Source organism: Marmota flaviventris, chromosome 8 (genome assembly GCF_047511675.1).
Source record: "Marmota flaviventris isolate mMarFla1 chromosome 8, mMarFla1.hap1, whole genome shotgun sequence".
In the NCBI taxonomy this organism is placed as follows: domain Eukaryota; kingdom Metazoa; phylum Chordata; class Mammalia; order Rodentia; family Sciuridae; genus Marmota; species Marmota flaviventris.
This window is the reverse complement of record NC_092505.1, coordinates 54,955,382-54,976,267: the sequence shown is the minus strand read 5'-3', so window position 1 is coordinate 54,976,267 and position 20,886 is coordinate 54,955,382. Positions and strand designations below refer to the sequence as shown.

Genomic DNA, 20,886 nt, shown 5'->3' with positions numbered 1-20,886 from the left:
CTTCTTCTCATCCCTGTAGGAGATTCAGCAGCGTCACGGTCTGGCCAACTCCATCTCTTCCTACCTAATTAAGCCAGTCCAGAGGATCACCAAGTACCAACTGCTCCTGAAGGTACCTCCCTCCCCCTCTGTCACCTCCACTCACTTCTGACTGGGGTGAGGGAGTCTCAGCTTTGCGCCTGGAGCTGGGAAACTTCTACCTGAAGGCCTTCTTCCACCTAGAGCAGAGCTCCAAGGAGGAGGCCTTGTGGCATTGCCAGCTCCTGACTGCAGTTCCTATCCCATGGAATTCCAGATTCTTGATTGAGGGGAGAAAGAGGAGAAATGGAAACAGGAATAAGTTCTGACTGGTTTTCACTTTCACCCACCCTTGTGCAACCTTTAAAAGTTGTCACCTCAGGCCCTGGCTGGCTCTGAGCAGCTCTTCTATCCCTCCTTTCGGAGCAGCTTCCTCCTGCGGCCTCTGCTTTTGATGAGTATTAAGGACAGTTTATATGGGTAGTGGAGGCCAGGGTGGCACCTACCATTGCTTTAATCTGTGTTTGTCAAGATCATAAAGTTATTGAGGGAAAGTAGTCAGAGGGCGCATATTAAAACATATGGCATCTTGTACTGATAGGGTCCCATAGCTTAGGGTTTTCTCCAGAGCCAACCCAGAGAATTGGATTTCCTTTAAGAATCTTTTATTTTAAAGTCAAATAAACAAATTATGTAAAATACTAAGTAATTTGACTTGAGCTTTCTCATATAAAGTATACAGTGATGCTCTGAAAATGTGGCATTTCCACAAAAACAGAAGTTGATCTTAGAGGCAGTTAGATATTATCATAAATCTATAGTAATCCCTAACATGTAAGGATGGAGTTTTTCTCCTTTTGAGATTTTGTTGGTTTTTCCTGTACTGCAAAGGATGAAGGGATAGTAAGAGACATGTTCAAAGATATATAATTTCAGAGAAAATCTGATGAAATGAAGCTCATTTCAATGCCTGTTGAATATCACACATTTTAGCTTCATTGAACCTGAAAAACAATCTGGTTTCAAATCCAGCCTCTAGTCACAATGGGGATGTGCAGAAGCCTCTGCCTCAGTGGTAGAGCACCCCTATGTTCAATCCCCAGTACCAAAAAAAAAAAAGTATCTTTTTTACTTTTTTTGACTTTTATCCCACAGGTGCTTTAGTGCTTCAGGCTCCTCTTTACCTTTGACTCTGGTTTCTTACAGTAAATTCCCCTCAGCCTGCATTTCTGTGCATGATTAACCTCTCCTTCCCTACCCTGCTTAATGCATGGCCCTTCTAAATTGTTTTTCTTGTCTAATAGACACTTAAAAATTGATTTTTGTTTGTTTGTTTGTTTTTAATATATCTTAAATCCTTTGCAGGAATTGATAGGGTTGTTCTTAAATCAATTAAGACACAGTTCTAGGAGCTGGGCATGGTGGTACACACCTGTAATCCCAGCAACTCAGGAGCCTGAGGCAGGATGATTGAAAGTTCAAGGCCTGCCCTGGGCAATTGAATAAGCTCCTATCTCAAAAAACAAACAAAAAGTGCTGTTCTAAGAAAAATATAGCCTTTCTCTTCTCCTTTTAATCCCCTAGGCTTCTGAAGTTCCCTGGGTTGAATCATGCAATAAGGACAAGGGAGGGACATGGACATGGAATGTGCCACCCTGTGTATTGCTTTAGATATCTGGAAGAGTGGGCTGTAGGCCTTCATTCTGGAACTGAGGGTTTTGGGGAGAAGTACTGTGCGGGTAACTGAGAAGTGAACAAATATGTAGCAGGAACTTTATTGTAGGAAGATTATAAAATTATTGGGAAAAAGAAAGTTAAGGTTTGCCTCTTTAAAATGTGCTGGTGGCACGTTTGCCTGCTGATTCAAAGAAAAATAGTGTGCTAAACTTTGACTAGAAATAAATAATATGGGATTTATTTTCTCCTTTAAGTCAGTTTTATTGCAAATAAATTGATATTTAACTATCAGTATCTTCTGGGGATCACCAGTTTAGGTGTTGAATGAAAGTAAAAACTATATGTCAGTTGGGGTGGTCAATATTCTTCCTGTAAATCTGCAACAGCTGTCCGTTTGGAGTCTAAATTAAATGTGGAGGTTTCTCTCTACCATAAACTATAGCAAGGATCCAAAGAGAATTTATTGGCTCTGTTGGGCAGATTGTTAGACTTGCTAAATTGCTTTGGGGGATTAAACTAATTGGTATTTTCTGTTGTACATGAAGTGTATTTCTTGTTTCTCTCATATGTTCTGCCTTGGGCTTTCTTTTGATAATGTATGAGAAAAAGATTGGGAGGGTTAAAATTAGGAAAGGGGTGGAGACATTGGAAAACTTCAGGTTGGTGGAAGTAAGTACTTTCTGAACAGTGACCTTGTTCATGAACCAAGAAAGGGGCTGAGAACTCGTACTTCCCAAATATGTGTGCCTGGCAGTTCACCTCTCCCTGGATGCTCACAGCTCCCCCGCCTTTCATATAGGAATATATCCAGAACAACACAAAGCACTGGATTTTTTGTGTCAGAGTCTCATTAATCAGATTTCTATCAAGTATAAAGATTTACTAATAATTTCAAGGCAAGGCAGAGATGAATTGGGAAAATTCAGGAGAGCCATTGTGGCCCCAAGGCCTTTCTTGCAGCATCAGAATGTTCTGTAGCCCAATTCACAGGCAGGGAGTCCAAATGATGTTTGCTGCATCATTTCCCTTGCCCTGGAGTCGTGAGTGCACTCACATTTTACTAAGATAGTTCCATAGTTTATGTGACACTTTCCAGAAAGTATGCCCATAAAGCCACAGATTCCAGGTTTGTTTAGCATAGGAAGCCCTAGACAGGCCAAGATGTGTCCTGTTAAAAGCATTCCGTAGATAAGCATTCTTCTGCTGGCAACTGTCATGAATATATTTGCCAGCCAGCCTGCCATTTACATACTTACAGGATTTGATCAAATGAACTTTTTTTGCTCCAAGTATGTCCCCACCCAACCACCCAGCCCCTGGGCCCTCCAGGAGAACTATGGATTGCAGATCTTTCTCTCCCAATATCAAAATGAGCAAGAATAGTAAAAATGAAAAGCCATTCTTCTAGATGGGCAAATGATCTTCTAATTCTAAGAGAGTTGGAGGTGATCTTATGTCCATCATTCAGATGCTGTATGTGTTTTCTGGGGTTGGAGATGACTAAGACTCCAGTGAAAAGAGAGGGTATGTCCCCACTTCCCCCCAGAAAGTAAGAGAAGGTCTGCTCTAGGAGGGCTCAGTGAGTAAAGGACGTGGGAAAGATGGCTGGTGTGGTGGATGGAGTGCTGGGCTTGGTCTCAGGAGACCTGTGTTCCAGCCCCGCATGGCCTCCTCTGAGTTTCATAACCTAGGGGAAATCCTCCATTCCTCTTCACACATTTCGATTCTAACAATGAAAGGACTAGTCTAGAATCCCACCCACTGGCCCCAGATTGGGAGCTACTGATTTACATATTCTAAAAATACTTTGTAACCCCGAAAATGTTATCAGCCTATAATGTCTCTGACCTCAGGTTCTCCTAGTAGGATGGAAGTCAGCCTCAGTGCAGTAGCGTTTATGAATAGGATTGGGCGTGGTGGCACACAGCTGTAATTCCAGCTACTTGGGAAGGGGACACGGAAGGATCACAAGTTGGAGGCCATCTCAGCAGTGTTGTGTGACCCTCAGCAACCTTGCAAGACCCTGTCTCAAAATTTAAAAATAAATAAATAAGTTGTTAGAAATAGGGGTACAGAGATAGATGAGGGCCGCCTGGTGTGCAGCATTCCCTTTTTCTTCTCTTTCCTCTCTCAGTTCTCATTCTTGTGATCCCACAATACCATACCTCCTTTGTAGGCTTTGCTGTTACCCCCTTCCTTCTCCAGAAAGCAGTTCATTGATAGAGAGTGCCCTGGTTGCTGATTTTTTTTTCCCAGTCATTTGAAAATTGGGTTGAGTTGACTTCATATAGACTAAATAGGGCTGAGGAAGCTCAGTCTGGAAACAAAATAATGTTTGAATTCTTTGGCAGTAATACCTCACCCCTCCCCACCCCACTTGCCTTATAACTCGGGTATAGCAAGAGAGCGAGGCTGGTGTATAATTTCCTTGATGCGTTGGATGGTGGGAGGGCTGGGAAGCTGAGGAAATGACCCTAATTTTGTCTGGATTTTTTTTTCCTTAGGAACTTTTAACTTGCTGTGAAGAAGGGAAAGGGGAGCTCAAGGATGGCCTGGAGGTGATGCTCAGTGTCCCCAAGAAAGCTAATGATGCCATGCATGTCAGCATGCTGGAAGGTAGCTGTCTTCCCAGTCCTTCTGGGGATGCTTCCCCCATTCCTAAGACCAGGGAGCTGGCACTGTGGGAGGGAAGTGGCATAAAGTCAAGGCCAGATAAGCCTGGGAGAAAGAAGAAACAGCCAGACCTTAGTTGGTCATTGGTAGAACCGGGAGAGAAGTGCCACAAACCAGTTTGGTTAACACCTGCCTCCAAGTTGGACCAGGCCTAAGCCACTTAAGGTATTTGGACACCTTATTCCCCATGAGATAGTCTAGGACAGGCCACCATTTTTGCTATAAATGTGCTATAGCCCTGACCCATAGCACTCCTGTTAATCAGAATAAGGAGAAATTCTAATTATACACACACACACCATTATCTTTAGCATTATGCTCATCTTTTTAAATATATATATATATATATATATATATATATATATATATATATATATATATATATATAACATAGATTTACCATTGTAACCATTTTTAATTGTGCAGTTCAGTGGCATTCAGTACATTCACATTCTTGTGCAACCAGCCTTTTGTCCTTCCCTAGCAGGTTAAGACAGACTAGTCAGATAGCCCAGATAGGACTTTTGTCAGCTGTAGCTATGTTCTTGGAATCCAGAATCCTTCCAGAGAAAGGCTCTAGTCACATGGTCTTGACATTGTGAACAGATGGGCAGAGCAGCTACATGGAGGTGGGATTTGATAGATGGGTTAAGACTTCACATTCCAGTCTGGGCTGGCACACAGGTGCTAAAGGAAATAAGTATAGTCTGTTGCAAGTATGTAAAGCACATTGGCTGTTTTTCTCACCTGGCCTCCATTCCACCTTATGCTATCCCATTCTACCCCCCACCCACCACCACCAAGAGTCTTGGTGTGGTCTCCTGGTCAACCCGTAGCACAGGAAGCGCTAATTCTTAGAGTGAAAGAATCTTGGTTATCATCTCCAGACTGAGCACTGATCATCTGACTTTATTGCTATTGTCACAATTTCTCCAACCCTTTCTTTTCTATGTGCACCTAACCCACAATCCTGGGTATCTTCTTCCATAAGTACCCTGCTCATCTAGCCTGTCCCTGATCTGTAGTCTAGATCCAGTTACTCTCCAAGTATGGTCTGCAGACCACCAGCAGTGGCTGGGAAGTGGTCAGAAGTGCAAATTCATGGACTTGCTCAGTAGCTGCTGAATCAGAATCTCTTGGGAGGAGAGAGATGGGCAAGTGATTCTTAATGCACACTAAAGTTTGAGAACCTTCATAAGGACTTACAGGGGTATAAATATAAACTGGTTAAAGCTGTGCACCACTCTGAGCAGGAACAATCAAAGGGAAGAGTCCTAGGAATGGAATTTAAGAAATAAGGCAGTGGCCAAGGCAGCGGAGACAAGACACTACATCAGGCAATGTGTGTCTTCAGCCCCACTCAGAGCTGTGAGTTAGGAAAGTTGGGAGATGTGGAAGGAAGAGCTATGGGATTTGCCCTTTGAGGGAGGTCTTAGATCCCTCTCACATGAGGGTTCTGGGAGGGAAGGTCCCACAGGACCCTGGCAGGAGTTTCCACTAACATAGCTTAAGTATACTTGGGCACAGGGAATGGGTGGGTGGGGGAGATCTAATCACAGTTCTATAAACTTGTCTATGTTGGTGTCCAAAAGGCAGAAGCCTGTGGGAGTCAAGGGCTAACAATTAGAGAAGCCTTTCTCCAAGAGAGAGTGGAACTCACCCTGCAACATGGTGGCAGAGAAACTCCACAGGGTGGACATGGGTGTTTTTTCAGGGTTCGACGAGAACTTGGATGTGCAGGGGGAGTTGATTCTCCAGGATGCCTTTCAAGTGTGGGACCCGAAGTCTCTGATCCGGAAGGGGCGGGAGCGGCACTTGTTCCTCTTTGAGATCTCCTTGGTTTTTAGCAAGGAGATCAAAGACTCTTCAGGACACACGAAATATGTTTACAAGAACAAGCTACTGGTAGGTGGGGCAGGTCGGGTAGGACAAGACCCCCTGCTTTCATAGAGCCCGTGGGCAGGAAGGGATCTGGACATACTCAGCTCATCTCTTCCCCGGCCTCCACACCAAACCCTCCTGGACAAATGCAAATGGTTCCTATTTGGAAAGCTCCCACCCTCACCTCCCACCTCTGCATTTTAGAGTTCACAGTTCTTCTTTCTGTTTGCTTTTAGCACCTCCCTCTTCACATCCCTCCCTGGTACCTGCTAATCAGGCACGTGCCTGTAGGTTCTTCATCCTGGGTAGATGAACAAAATATCCAGTCTGTTGAAGTTTGATTGACAGAAGCCCCTCCCTCGGTCCTCTCCTCTTTGTTGCCTTTCCCTTCCCATCCCAGCCCTAAGTTTCCCCACTGCCCTCCCCTTCCCCGCCTCTCACAGGCATTTCCTGTCTACAGACCTCAGAGCTGGGTGTGACCGAGCACGTAGAGGGCGACCCCTGCAAATTCGCCTTGTGGTCTGGGCGCACCCCATCCTCAGACAATAAAACAGTGCTCAAAGTAAGTACAGCTTTCTGCTGGGCACAGTACCTATTGGGGTTGGAAAAGGGGTTAAGGGAGGGATGTGGGCATATGACCCTGAAAAGCTGGGACCTGGAGACCACTGAGCCACTGGGCCTCTCTTGAGAATGGCAGCATCACATGGGTATTAAGAAGCAAATTCCATCATGAAGGTAGACCCAGAGTCAATATCAAAGACAATGTTCTCCTCAAATCCATAGAGGGAAAAGGGAAAGAGTAGCCTGCTGACTCCTCAACAAGGCCTGCTCAGCTATTTTCTGACCATATGTCTCCTTCTGGTGGCAAGAACAACAGTTGGCCCTTTGACAAAAGGCACCATGATTTGCTCCATGATCACCTAATGTATTTCCCTAAGCACCTTCCATGTGTAAGGTATTCTGCCCACTGCTACAGGGAACAAGGATGTAAAAGATACGGACCTTGTTCTCTAGGAACTTGAGCTCTAGGAGCTGTAGTTAACCCTTCTGACGTGGGTTCTCAACACGGTTGTCTCAGGTCTCCAGAGCATAGCCTGAGCCTTGAGCTGGTGCTTCTGGAAACAGTAGCCTGACTGAGCAGGGATCATGCAGATGGAGCTTCCATTGGTCACTCGGTTGTCAGGGAGGTACCAGGGAGCAGATGGTCCAGCCCCAACAAAACCTTCACACTTATTCACTCTGAATTGCCAGTATAGCTGCTACTTGTCATGAAGCAGAATTATCTAAAACAATAACAACAACAAAAAATCCAGGACATCAAATGGGACATTCAGGGATGATAGCAATTGCTCTAGTGAACAGTTTAGCAGCCTAAAAACCCAGGACTGTCTTCCAGCCAGTGTAAGCTTGTGTAGCTGTGGTAGGTGTTGAACATCCTGGCCTATGTCCATGCTGGCTGATGACAAACGCTGCCTTCAAATGCCATCCCTCCCAGGGCCCCCAGACTTCTCTAGGATCTGGCAGCTCAAGTGTTAACCCCTGCCCAGCAGAGGCCTCCAGATACTGTACCAGTCCCAGGAAAGACATCAGGATTAGTCAATGCCCTATGGGTCTTGAGATATTTTGCAAATTCTCCTTGACTGAGTCTACATTGCATCTTGAAGTCATAGCTCTATTCTAGGAGTTTGAGAAATGCATCCCTGGGATTAAAGAGTCACAGTATAAAGTGAGAAATAAACTCCCGAACTTTTGGTATCCTTGAAAATAACAGCTGAGGCCTATGGGAGGGGATTGAGATTGGTTTTCAGAGGGCAACAGGAGCTGGGGTTCTCAATCTTTCTCACTGTGGCACTCCAGGCTTCCAACATTGAAACCAAGCAGGAGTGGATCAAGAACATTCGAGAAGTGATACAAGAAAGGATCATTCACCTGAAAGGAGCTTTAAAGGAGCCAATTCAGCTCCCCAAAACACCAGCCAAACAGAGGAACAATAGTAAGAGGTAACCAGCATCTCTCCCTCCAGCACTGCCCACTCATGTGCTTCTAAGAGTGGGAGTGGGGGGACTCTGTCCTTTTGAAGGGGTGTTGCACTGTATACTCTCTCTGGAAAGGCCCACAAGTTTCACCTAATGGAGAATTATCTCATCTTTAAGCATCCCACGAGCTCCTGTTAATGAAGTGCAGCAGGGCTTCATTGAGCATCTCCTATTTGATAAAGGCTCTACTTGGTGATATGAGGAGAAAAAGGAAGTATCAGATGAGTCAGTTCCCTCAAGAACCATCTAACAATTATGTCTCACACTTAGTTAGACAAGAACAGGCACTATCCATAGGATGGTAAATACTGTAAGAATTCAAAGAAAGAATTTAGATGGCCTTCTATGTGGAGTCTAGGGAAGTCTTTGGGAAGGAGATGGGCTGTGAGCAGGGGACTCTCTAGACTAGTTAGACAGTAGAAGAACTTTGTGCACTGTAAGAGGTGAAGTGGTATGGCCAGGTATCACTGTGGCTCTCACTGCTGTCCCCATGGAGTTCTAACCTTTATTCAGCTATGATAAGCAGTAACATCAAACAGAAGAGGACTTAGTTCTTGAATCTCTCTGGATCTTTTTGAATCTCTGTTTCCTCCAAACCAGTGGATGACTTCCTAAGCATTTCTTTCCCAAGTCTCCGTGTGACACCTACACTTGAAAGAAAAGCATATGAAAAATTCATATACACTTTTGAGAAAATATATAACAAAAGCAGAGTTTTGAGATGATCATTATTGGTGATAACAGGTTCTCTGTTCTTCCCCTGTGCACAAATAGAAGAGATCCAGGGGATTTAGTTGACTTTATGGTACCAACCAGGATAAGTAGGATGGGGAGCTGCTGCAGGGGCTATGAAGTGGGATCAGTACTCATGACGGAAGTGGTAGCCAAAAGAAGGGAATGATTAAAGTAGAGATGCCTCCAAGGGGCAGAATCCCCAAGACCTATATAACCAGGATGAGGTCACCTGCTCAGTGCTGGAAAGGCCAGTTATGAATAATAATGGAGGAGGATTCATTTTTACTTCACGTACCCATGTCTGGAGTTCAAGTTATGGGTAAACTTAGTTTAGCACTAGAGACATCCTGCTTCATGGAGCCCATACTTTAACAAAGAAGATAGAAAGGAAACTATTATAAAGAACAGATTTCCTAGGACCATGGTGAGTGAGGAAACTCAGGTGAGGTTAGCTGGGGTTACTCTGTAAAATAACACACCCTTTTCTTAGTGTGGAAGAGTTGGAGTGTTTCTAGAATGTAGGAAGGGCATGTCTTAGAAATGTCCCCACCTTCTCTTTACCTTTTTTTTTTTTTCTCTTTTCCATGATGGGAGGGGAGGAAACCTTATAGACTCTGCAGAAGAGAGCCAGACAATCTGTGCTCCCCCTCACTTGGCTCCCTTGATATGGGGACAGAGTTTATGGAGGAGGGGATTGGCTTGGGGGATGCTACCCACACTACTGGCTGGGCCCCACACCCTACAGAACTGGCTTCATCTGGACTAGACCAGAAGGGCCAGAACAGCAGGAAGCAGAAAGTACAGCCAGCTCTCAACAGTCTAAAAAGGTGGGGGCAGTGGCCCATATAATCAAAAACAACAGATGATCTAAAAGTCCTTTATTTTTGGTTTTGAAATGCGTCACATAATTTCTTTTTACAGCAGATTTTCCTTCCTACGAATGTATGGCTTATGTTATTAAAAAAAGTCGGCATTTCCCAAACCCACAAGTGATGGCAAGAGAGCAGTCAACTTAGAAATGATCTGCCAGGGAGAAACTGCTTTTTCTGATGAGTGGACACTGTGCGTGCACACATGCACACGTGCACACATGCACACATGCACACAGGTGAACACCTGCATACACACGCATATCCACATAAACTCAGACACCATGTTATAATTGTTTAGGCTCTGGAAGGTGGATTCATAATCGGTAGCATTTTGCACCTAGGCTGAGATTCTCAGGCATGGAATTCTCATCTCCCAGTACTCTCACTTTTCCATAAGCAGCATTGGGGTCTGACTTTCATAAAAGTGTCCATGGGAAAACTGGTTTTCTCTGCTAATTCCCGCAACCCCAGTCCAAATCTTCCAAGTTTTTCCTGACACAGACCATTCAGCCATTTCCAGGCATTCAGTCCCTCTGGTACCCGGCTCGGGGTTCAGTGCAGAATCGAGGCACAGTTCTAAAGCAGAGAGTTGCATAGTTTCATGGACATGGGGCATGAACACGTCTAAACACCAGGAGTCTAGTCAAAAGAAACTGAGAAGCACAGCTGGCCCAAAAGCTGCTGTAGAATCTGTAACTCTTATCCAATCTTTGAGAAAATGCTTTGGCCTTCTGTGTCGATTTAAGATTATCACAGATAGACCTGTAGTGCCACAGCTATTTGGCGGAAGGATCGCTTGAGCCTAGAGATTCGAGTCCACCTGGGCAGCAGAGCAAGACTCTCTCAACAAAAGAAAAATATTCATTTTTTTCTTACCTTTTTTTTTTTTCTTCAATACTGGGGAGTGAGCCCAGGGCCTCGCCTATGCTAGGCAAATGCCCTACCACTGAGCTATATCCCCAGCCCTTTTTTATTTTGAGAGAGGATCTCATTAAATTGCCCAGGCAAGTCCCAAACTTGTCCTCCTCCTATGTCAACCTCCAGAGTTGCTGGGATTATAGGCATGTGGCACTGCACCAGGCTTATTTCATAAACTAGTAATAAGCCAGCCATCAACCTAAATTAAAACACATAGAAAAACTTTTTCAGTGTCCTGTACTCTGAAGTTATTGAAAATGACCCTGTCCACTGGATGGAAGCCTAGGATACACATCTTCCTACTTTCTGCTTTAGATCCATACCCAGTTAAAAAAGAAAAACCACAACTTGCCCCTGTCCAGTATGGGCCAGAGGAGTTATGGGGAGAGATCAGTTTGCATTCAGTTATCAGCATAGTGATGATATGTTTACTAAGTGCTAGAAGTGATGTTGTTAAAATCATATAGGGCTGCTCCCTTTAGCAGGATAATTGTAGACAAATCCCTGCTAGAAATGCTGAGGCACTGCTCTGCCACCTAGCTGGAAATCCTTGTGTGCTCTAAACCCACAGTTGTTTCCCTCCACCCCCACCCCTGTTTTCTTTCTCTTCTTCCTGCAGGGATGGAGTGGAGGATATTGACAGCCAGGGGGATGGGAGCAGCCAACCAGACACCATCTCCATTGCCTCTAGGACCTCTCAGAACACAGTGGACAGTGACAAGGTAGGACAGAGTCCCAGTCTTCCGTCCCCTGAGACTTCTTGTTGGTTTAAGCACCCCTGGAAAGTTACCCTCAGAATTTTTCCCACTCAGGAGCCAGTTGTCTCTTTGTATCAGCAAAGGGGACAGAACAGGACCAGACTCTTAAGCTGAGAGAGTCATACAGAAGTGGAAGGGTGAACAGTGGGAGAGGTGAGGTCGAGGGGTCTGCTGTCTCTGAGATGCCCTGCCTGGGCTGCTTGGGCTACTTTGCCTTATGGGAGGGTGAACCTCAGAAGATCTGAGGTTGGGATAGTTTCCTGAGACCCCAGTGGCTGTGATCGGTTCATATTTATCATGATTTGAATGGGGCTTATCTCAAAATTAGATCAAAACCAATGGTTTGGAAAATGGCCTCATCGATGCTGCTTGATAGGGGCCTCTTATCCAAAAGGACTTATGGATAAATGATGCTTTCCTGTGACCAGGTTACCGGGGCTCAGTTCCTGAGGGACAGGAGGATCAGGAAGTGATGTATGAAGGATGGAGTTATCTTGTAAGAAAGCCTGGTCACTTGCTCTCCCACACCTTGGAGCCAGCAAGAGTTAGGAGCTCTGAGAGGGAGGGAGCACAGGAAGAGAAACTAGAAAGACTCCATGTATTTGCTCAGGTGCCTGCACAAATTTTCAGCAGAGGGAGAAAAGGGTCCATGTCCCAGCCTACTTGCATTTGCTTACCTCAGAATCCAAAGAATGTGAGGTAACCTTTTGCTGCATATTTCAATTTTATTAATAAAATTTTACGACTTCAAATCATATTTGGCCCTAGTTTATCCAGACCTAGTATTTCAACCTGATTCTTCAACCTCAGGCAGCAGGCTATTTCCTTGATTAATTTTAATTTCCTGAGTTATGGGTATTTTTAAAAGATGATCTGCGTTCATTAGGATTTTTCCTAATTTTTTCTTTCTGGGAAAAAAAAAATAGCCACTGAGACTTTAACAGGGGAATTGTGTCCCAATTTTGGCACCCAACTACCCTAACCATCCTTTCTTAGACTAGTGTTCAAGGGCATTCAAGGTGATTCTGACCTCTGCCTTCAAGTTTTTAAGCCATTTTTTAATATCAGAGTGGATGGAAAATTAAGTTTTTTACACTTGTAAAAACATGCAGAGAAAACTATTTCTGTACTTTCCTGTCTCCTCTAATTTATTGTCTAGCAATATGACTAGAATACATTATGAGTAAAAGGTATTCTAGAATACCTTATGAATAAAAGTGTTCCTTTTGAAACAGTTAATGGGTGGTAGGTCAAGGGCAGTATCGCCCATGTTCAGACATAGGCTATTGGTTTCCTGGTCCAGGGGCTTTATTCCTTCCAGCTGCTAATCCGTCTTCCCAGAAGCCCTGAGGTAGACACAGACCCCTGTTCTAGGGCCCTTTGTCATAAGAAGACCTTGCTCAGCTAATCTTTTTCCTTCTGGCCAGGTAAGTGAGGCTAGATTAAAAGACCTCCAACAGCAGGCATTTCGTTATTAATGAGGGATCTTAGTGCTTACCCTTTTCTTATAAGTAAGGAAACTGAGGCTCAGAGAAATGAAGTGGCTTATCTGAGAAAATTCTAATGGTTAGTGAAAAAGCAGGAACTAGAACCCAGGCCTCCTGATTGACAGTCATGTTGTCCTTTCACTCTAGAAGTTAAAGTGTTAATCTCTCAATGCTGAAGTTCTTCTAGCTGGTCAGTCTCTCTGCACATTCCTCACAAATTTCAGCCACTTGTGAAAGCACCTCACATGTGCGGAGTTCTGTGCTGGATACTGCAGAAAGATATGGACTGTTTGTTGAGTGTGAATCCCTTTTTGTCCAATTTTTTGTTTCCTGTCTGTGTCTATCCCAGGACATTGGTCTCTGATGAGGGCAGGGGCTGTGTCTGTCTGTTTCACTGCAATAATCCTGACATACAGTGTACCTAGAGGCTCAGGAGACATTTGTAAAATGAATGAATAGAGGGCACACAGTGCCTGGTCTCATGGAAACTCAGGGTTGAAAGGTAGCTAAAACCAGTGGCCTGGCTGTAGCCAAACTTATAGACATTCTATTTTTAAATATACTTAGACGTTTCCTTAGCTACAAGAAGAAAGTTTTAGTAAGATGAAGAACCTGACCTACTGGGGACATTAACCCTCAACTACCTTCTCTGACCTTAGGAGAGATAAGCAGAAGGTGGGGAGATGATGAGAAATCCTATGTCCCATATACAAAACCTGAAGAATCACATAGAAGTCACACTTTCAAAATAAAATAAAGAGTCTATTAGTGAGCAAGCACTATAACTTAAAATGTTCTCACTCTTTTAACCCAGAGCAGTGATAACTAGGCAGCCATGTGTCTCCTTGTGACCTGTTCTTCCTGTCATCAGTAAAATCATTTGTTGGCATCTTGAATTAATAGAATTCATAGATCATCAGGGTCAAATTCCCCTCTATCTGTACTAGAAGGCCATAAACCCCAGTGTCTAAGTGGGCAGATGAACGGTCTCTGGAGAAAAAAAAGATAACAAAGTAGACTGATTTGGGTAAGCTGACCTGTATTCAACAGAAGGGAAACAGGGTGACCATGGGGAAGGGAGAGGACAGAGACACCTCATAGAAATCAGAATCATTTTAACAACAGATTTCTAAAAATGTGCCCCAGTCTTTCTCTTTTGATGCAGAGAAATGACAGCAATGTGGCACTGTTGGTCTGGTAGATGAGGAGATTATAACTATTAACAACCTAATAAGGACCCACCTGAGGAGCAGCAGGGCTACAAGGTACCCCTGAAATTGCTTCTCATGTACTTTGTATGCTGTGCTGTGGGGCAAGAGTTTTGGACACACCTGGATTCAAATCACAACTCTGACACTCTCTGTGCAACATTGCATAGGTTACAGTGCCTTAGTTTCCCTACTGTAAAACATGGGCAATAATACCATCTCTCTGAGTCATTGAGAAGATGGAATCTAATACATTCCCTTGGTAATTGTAAGATGTTCAGTAAAGGCTGTTTTCTACCCTTCTAAGAGGGCACAATTTTTTAGCAGACTGAGGATCTTTGCAAGTTCTTGAGCAGAGTTCTGATCTCTGGCTCATCATTATTAACATTTGTTAAAAGCTTCTTCTCTCTGTTAGACTTAAAGTGATATGGCTTCAATTTACCTGTCTGTAAATCAAAGAACTTTTCTCCCCTTTCCATTTATACCCTCTAGAATCTTTTTTGTAGACTTTTTGTTGTTAGCATTGGCTCATGGGTTACATTTCATAATTTAATGGTTTAATATCTATTACTATCAGACACTGATTTAATGCTGAAAGTATACCACATTTGGCCAGTGGCAGCCCCTAAGACTAAATATTTGAGATACTTGTGCCTTTTTTTCCAGTAGGTTAAAAGTCCTCACATGTTCCTAGAAGTTCCTTGTATTAAGATATTTTTAGACCCTTCCATTTCATGGTTGCCTTCCTCTGGATTTCCTCCAATGCATTTTTGTATACAATGGGGTATCTAGAAGGATATGTAACTCGTAAGTGTTCTGATGATGTGAATGTAGCTCCTTGATTGAGGGCTGCTATTTTCAAAGTTCTCCCTAATGTGGTGCATCATGTTTAGTAGGTGTGTCTAATGTTGGCTCATGAAAAACCTCAGTGCCTTCTGCATAGACTGCCCTTAGTTTAGGCAGATGACTTAGTAACAAGAGTATAGGACTTTTGTGTCCCTTAGATTTTCTCTTGTCAAACCCCATTCCAGTATTACAGCATTTTAAATACAATCTGTCCAACATGTTAACTACATCTTCCAGCATTATTGAATAAACACAGTCTTCTATGGCTTCATCCAAGTTCTTGCTTTTGGGCAAGATTAAGGACACAAGACCAATATGCCCCTCTTCTTATTTCTCATTCAGGGTTTGGCATGGGGAAACCCTCTTCTTCAAAGTCTTGAGAGAAAGAAACTCTACTAATTTTCTCTATAGGAGAGAAGCTATAAGCTGTAAATCCTCCCTTGATAAGGAAACAGTCTGTTATTCATAACTGTGCACTAAACCCTGACAAAGCCAGTAGGAGTGCCTCAGTACATAAATGGCATTAATAGCTTTCCCAGCATTGCTGTTGTACCACTTCTGATGAACCTGAATATTTAGGTTCCACTTAAGCCAGTCCTATGCAAAAGTATTTTTTAAGGAAATATTTTTTGAAGGCTTACTTTGTTGCATAGGAGTCTGAGCCCCCTATGTAACTCAAGGAATATGTTCCTGCTACTCTGTGCAGGACATTCTACTAGAGTCTTTTGCCTATATGTGTATTATTGAATGATGGGGCTTTGCAACCCCAGATTAAAGATATCTAGAATTATAGAATTCTAGTCAAGTAAGCCTGAGTAGTGAAGTGGCAGAAAGAAGAATCTTGTTGTTTAATGTGTTGCCTGCCAAGTAATTTCTAGCTAATGGTAGAAAAGTGGCCATATGCACAGTGATGTGCCCACTGCATATATTTAGGGTAAACATGATGGAAACATTCAATAAATGTTTATTGAATTAAACATTACAAACCCATTCTATTAGGAATACTCTTCATCCAAAAATCACTATGAGTTTCTAACATGTCCAGGCTGGCTGGAGAGAGAGAAAATGGAGTGAAATTGAGTTGCAGGTATTATTCTCTGCAAAAATTGTAAGGGAAAGAACACCGCTGAAACATCCCAGGGTTAGTGTGCAATTTATATGAGGAACTTCAGTGTAAAGCCAATGTGACCTAAGATATAGTGTGGCCAATAATACTAATGTGCTAAAAGGAGCAAGGAATTTCCTGGAGAAGCCTGAAAATTTGAGGGGCTAACTCAACAGTTTTTAAACTCTGAATTGTCAAATTAATGTACTGGGTCATGACTGAAATTTTGCTTTATTGATTGGGAAAGGAGGCTCAGTCAGTGATGCTAAGGGCCCAAATAAGGGAAAAGTCAGAAGATCCTTAACAGTGTCACTGCTACTTTGATAACAGACTGTTACATGATATCTGTGTCAAGGGGTGAGGCAGCCTAGTGATAGGAGCCTTCTGAGAAGAGACGTCCCATAGAGCCTCACCTGGTTTATCAGAAGCTGACAGTCCCTGCACCCCTATACTGGGAACACATAATAGGACACTAGATGCAAGGATGGGAGTCAGAGAAAGGTCCCTGTCCCTGTATTAATGTATTGGTGAGGATGTAGTCCCTATGTTGGTGCACTGGTGAGGGCCTACCTCCTGAATTGGTACATTGGTAAGGTCTTTGCTCCTCCTGTATTGGTGAATCAGTGAGGGTGTACCCTGGTGTTGGTGCATTAACGATGACATAGTCTCTGTGTTGATGCATTGGTGAAACCCTAACTCCTATGCTTGTACAATGGTGAGGACCTCACTATTGTATTGGTACATTTGTAAGTGCCTTGCTCCTCCTATGTTGGTGCATTGGTGAGGGCCTAGCTCCCATGTTGGTGCATTAGTGAAGATGTAGCCCCTTGTTGGTGCAGGTCTAGCCTCTGCTTTAGCATATTCCCACCTCTTCCTTCATGTACTTTGTTGAGGCCTGACTTACTCTGTGGTAGGTGCTACTCTTCCTGCTGGGAGTGTTGCAGTGAGTGAGACAATGCTCTACCAGCCTGTAGCTTACATTGTTGTAGGTAGGAAAGGAAAGTATCAGGAAAAAAAAATGTTGCATTACTAGTCTCCTGCTAATTGCATTGGAGATAAAAAGCCTTCTTGGTTTTTTAAATTAAATATAAGAAATTATTTTCCCCAAGGGATTTCCCCCGCCCCCATGGATAGAGGACAGATCACTAAGGAAAAGTTGGAATCTCTTCATTTAAATGAGTTCATAAATAGGAAAACATAGCCCCAGAGAACACAGATGGAGATACTCCAAGGAAGCATCTAAGTTCAATTCATTAAAAGCGGAGACTGCAACCAAGATTCCTGCACACATGATCTATTGAAGTGTGCTAGGGAAGGGGCAGGGTCTAGGAGCAAAGGCAAATAAATATGCATGTGGTTTCAGCTGGGGGGTGGGGGGAGCAGCCCAGTCTGATCCCTCCTGGGACCCAAGGGCAGGAAAAACACACACTTAAAAAAAAAAAAAAACAAAAACAAAAAAAAACACACACTTTGCCCTGCCTAAGGCAAGAGACCTGGACTTTCATGTCAGCTGTTAGCTATGGGCCCCCAACAGGCACAAGAGCTGAGGTGTGGCTGCACTGGCAGGAAAGGGGAACTGGGTCGGGTGTCAAAACTGCTGCGGGGAGAAAGATGATATAGTAGAAAGGGAATGGATTTTGAGATCAGGTCTGGATTCAACCCCAACCAGTTGTAAAACCTCAAGAGGTCACTTCATCATTTTTGCCTGAGTCTCCTCATCTGTATGATGAAGATATGATTTCTCCATCCTGGGGTTTGGGGGTTTCTCCCCTCCACACATTTCCAATACTAGGGATTGAAACCAGGCACGCTGTACCACCGAGCTACATCCTTAGCCTTTTTTATTTTGTTTTGAGACAGGATCTTGCTAAGTTGCCAAGGCTGACCTTGAACTTGGAATTCTCCTGCCTCAGCCTCCAGAGTAGCTGGGATTACATGAGTGCCCCACTGCATCCAGCACCTTCCCCAGGCTTTGAAGGAGTAGTTGAGATTCTGTCTAGATGAATATCTGGGACACAGGTCCTGTATGGGTCTCTGTCTGGGTAATCACAAGGCACTTCTGTGCAAGACAATAGGCAGTGTGCTCCCTAGAGTTTTAAGGGGCCACGGGTTACTGTGTTTGTCACTGAAGAAAAAGCAAAACATCTGGAAATATGGAGACTCAGAAGCACTGGAACTAATAAAAATCTAGTTCATACTAAGCAATGTTTTTCTCTTGTCAAATTCTTAAGAACCATCAAGATGACCAATCCAAATTAGATCTTTGCCATAGTGATGGTGTGTCCTATTCTGCTGTGCTCCCTACACAGTCCCACCACTTGCAGATGACCAGCCCTTAAAGGCACTTGAGGGCCTCAAGGAATTCTGGGTCTCAAGGAAGGATCTGCAGCACTTCTGTTGCTCTGCCTCTTAACCCAGTAGGCCTGCAGGCTCATAAACTATTTCTAGATAAGGAGAGATTATGGTGCCTCCCTTTAGGAACAAAGTACTCCCCAACCCTTAAATAAATACCTGGGAAGACTGTACAATTACACTTCCTGTTATCAGGGCTTAGAATGGATATATCTGAACAACATAATCTTAATTCTCTGCCACATCCCATACCTTAAAGTATATTGTATTATAATTGCCATATAAATTTTAGGCAGAAGGATTCCAATTTTTCTCAACATCTTAGTAGTCACTCCAAAGTAAGAAAAATGCCATTTCTACAGTTTAAGTCCAGTTTGGGCTTTTTTTTTTTTCCTTTATTAATAATTCAAATCCAGGACTGGATTTGAAAGTGATTTTTTTTTTTCCTAGTACAGTTTCTTTATTACCCTTATCAGCAGTGGGCAGGTGGCTGGAGGAGGGAAGGTGGCAGCAGTAGGCAACATAAGCAGAGGAACCCAGGGTCTTGGGGACACTTGAGGCCCCCCTCTGCTGCTGCTCTGTTACTTCCCCAAGGCACAACTCCATTCCTTCCAGAGTGAAGTTCAGCACAGCCTAAGTGCGCAGCTTTTGAGACCCATTGATGAAGTGTGAGGACTTGAGGTCATAGGTTCTCCTCTAAATCAAAAGCTTCTCACATCCATGACTGGCTTCCAGCTGTTGCACACCACTGATGGGTATGAGCTACACTTGACTGAAAAATACAACTTAGGTCACAGGGCAGAACCTCTCATAATGGTGTTATTTTACTTAATATTCTCATTTATATTCTGTAGCTTGCAAACTTCCCTCAGGAAACCCATCGGTAAAATTGCCAATCTTCTGAAAAAGCAAGTAAGTTTCATAGAATACAGCAACCTGTGAGTAGTTTGACTGATACAGGCAGGCTGCAAACCTGGAAAGTGCTCTCATGCCACTCAGGGCACTTCGGCCTCCATAAAATTTCTTTGTTCCAGGTGGTGGCATTGCACAAGTACAAAAAGCAGAAATAGGGAAACTGGAAGCGGAGATTTACAAGTAGATTAGATGGATGTGTGGAAAAGCTTCAAGGGTGATAGGAGGCCAGATTCAATCAGGGGGACTTTGGAATTTGGAATCATAGAATCTTAGGGAGGAAAGAAAGTGCAGAGATCATCTGACCCTCCTCCTTCCGTCTTTTTAAAAAGAACAAAGTTACTTGCTCATAATCACAAAACTAGTTAATGGCCTAAGACTCTAACCCAAGTCAGTCTCTGGTCTGTTAAATCAGATAGCTCAGCTTTCCCTTGTAGCAGAAAACAAACACTATCTTACCCGTTTCTCCAACTGCCCCTGCACCACCCCACCCAGCCCCAGGGAATGCACAGTAACCCAGAGTAAATTACTACGTGGTTCAATAGTCCAGTCCAGTGTCTCTGGGTCTGTCATGTGGCAAGTATCAGTACCTATCATAGACTCCTGGCTACCAGTACTAGCGACTCACGTCATGGCCTTGGTGGGAGTATGATTCTGCCCCAAACAGAGTCTTCTGGTCTCCCAGGCAGATTCCTGTTGGGCTCCAGAGCTTGGCAGAGAGCACAGAGGGGATGCTGCAAGGCTGATCCCTGGGAGCTGTCTGGGAGGAGTGAGTTCCCAGTACCAGCTCAGCCCTGCTGCAGCCCTGCAGCAGTTGAAATTCTATTTTATTGTTAAATTTTGTATGGAAGGACAAAGCAAATCTGAGAAAAAGCCAAGATGTTAAAGTGGATTAGCTGGCGACAATCCAGGGCAAACAAGACCCAAGTGAGTACTCCTTCAGCCCAACACATTCTGCTGGAGACAAGAGAGGTGGCATGGATGGAAGGAGGCAGAGGTGGAGAGTGAGTTTGCAACTTGCAGGGGAAGGGTTGTTGTGGAATATTCTGTGCAGAATATTCTTGCATATTATCTACCCTTTTCTCCTTTGGTATTATTTAGAGAAAAAAGTTATTTACGTACAGGACAAAATGACTAAATCAACCTTGTCAAAGTTAACAGTAGGTGGAACAGACTGGGAAATTATGTTCTTCAAAAGTTATGTTCCTAGAGGACTAGAAATGATGTTAGGAATATGGTATCTGGAGGTAAGCTCTTCCAGCAGGGATGAACATTAGCTTTTCTTTTCTTTTTTTTTTTTTAAGAAATTTTGCTAGGCAGCAACCTGTGGAGCCAAAGCAGCCTAGAGTGGATGGGGCAGGCAGATAGTGGCTTTGAAGCCGTGTTTCTGTTGAAGCTGGAGCTCCCT

At 43.6% G+C, this 20,886-nt stretch overlaps 1 protein-coding gene across 3 annotated transcripts in view; it reads left to right on the top strand.

The window, feature by feature from the left end:
• Positions 1-20,886, top strand: part of LOC114093319 (kalirin) — a 450,305-nt gene that overhangs the window by 414,806 nt on the left and 14,613 nt on the right. For 2 of the 3 annotated variants that reach the window (XM_071615264.1, XM_071615263.1), the window contains exons 28-33: positions 20-112; positions 4,200-4,311; positions 6,083-6,273; positions 6,710-6,811; positions 8,107-8,249; positions 11,430-11,532. In XM_071615264.1, the coding sequence (XP_071471365.1) occupies positions 20-112; positions 4,200-4,311; positions 6,083-6,273; positions 6,710-6,811; positions 8,107-8,249; positions 11,430-11,532 (744 nt within the window). Of the gene's footprint in view, positions 1-19; positions 113-4,199; positions 4,312-6,082; positions 6,274-6,649; positions 6,812-8,106; positions 8,250-11,429; positions 11,533-20,886 lie in introns of those variants that run through there. The other variant, XM_071615265.1, reaches the window with a different exon arrangement.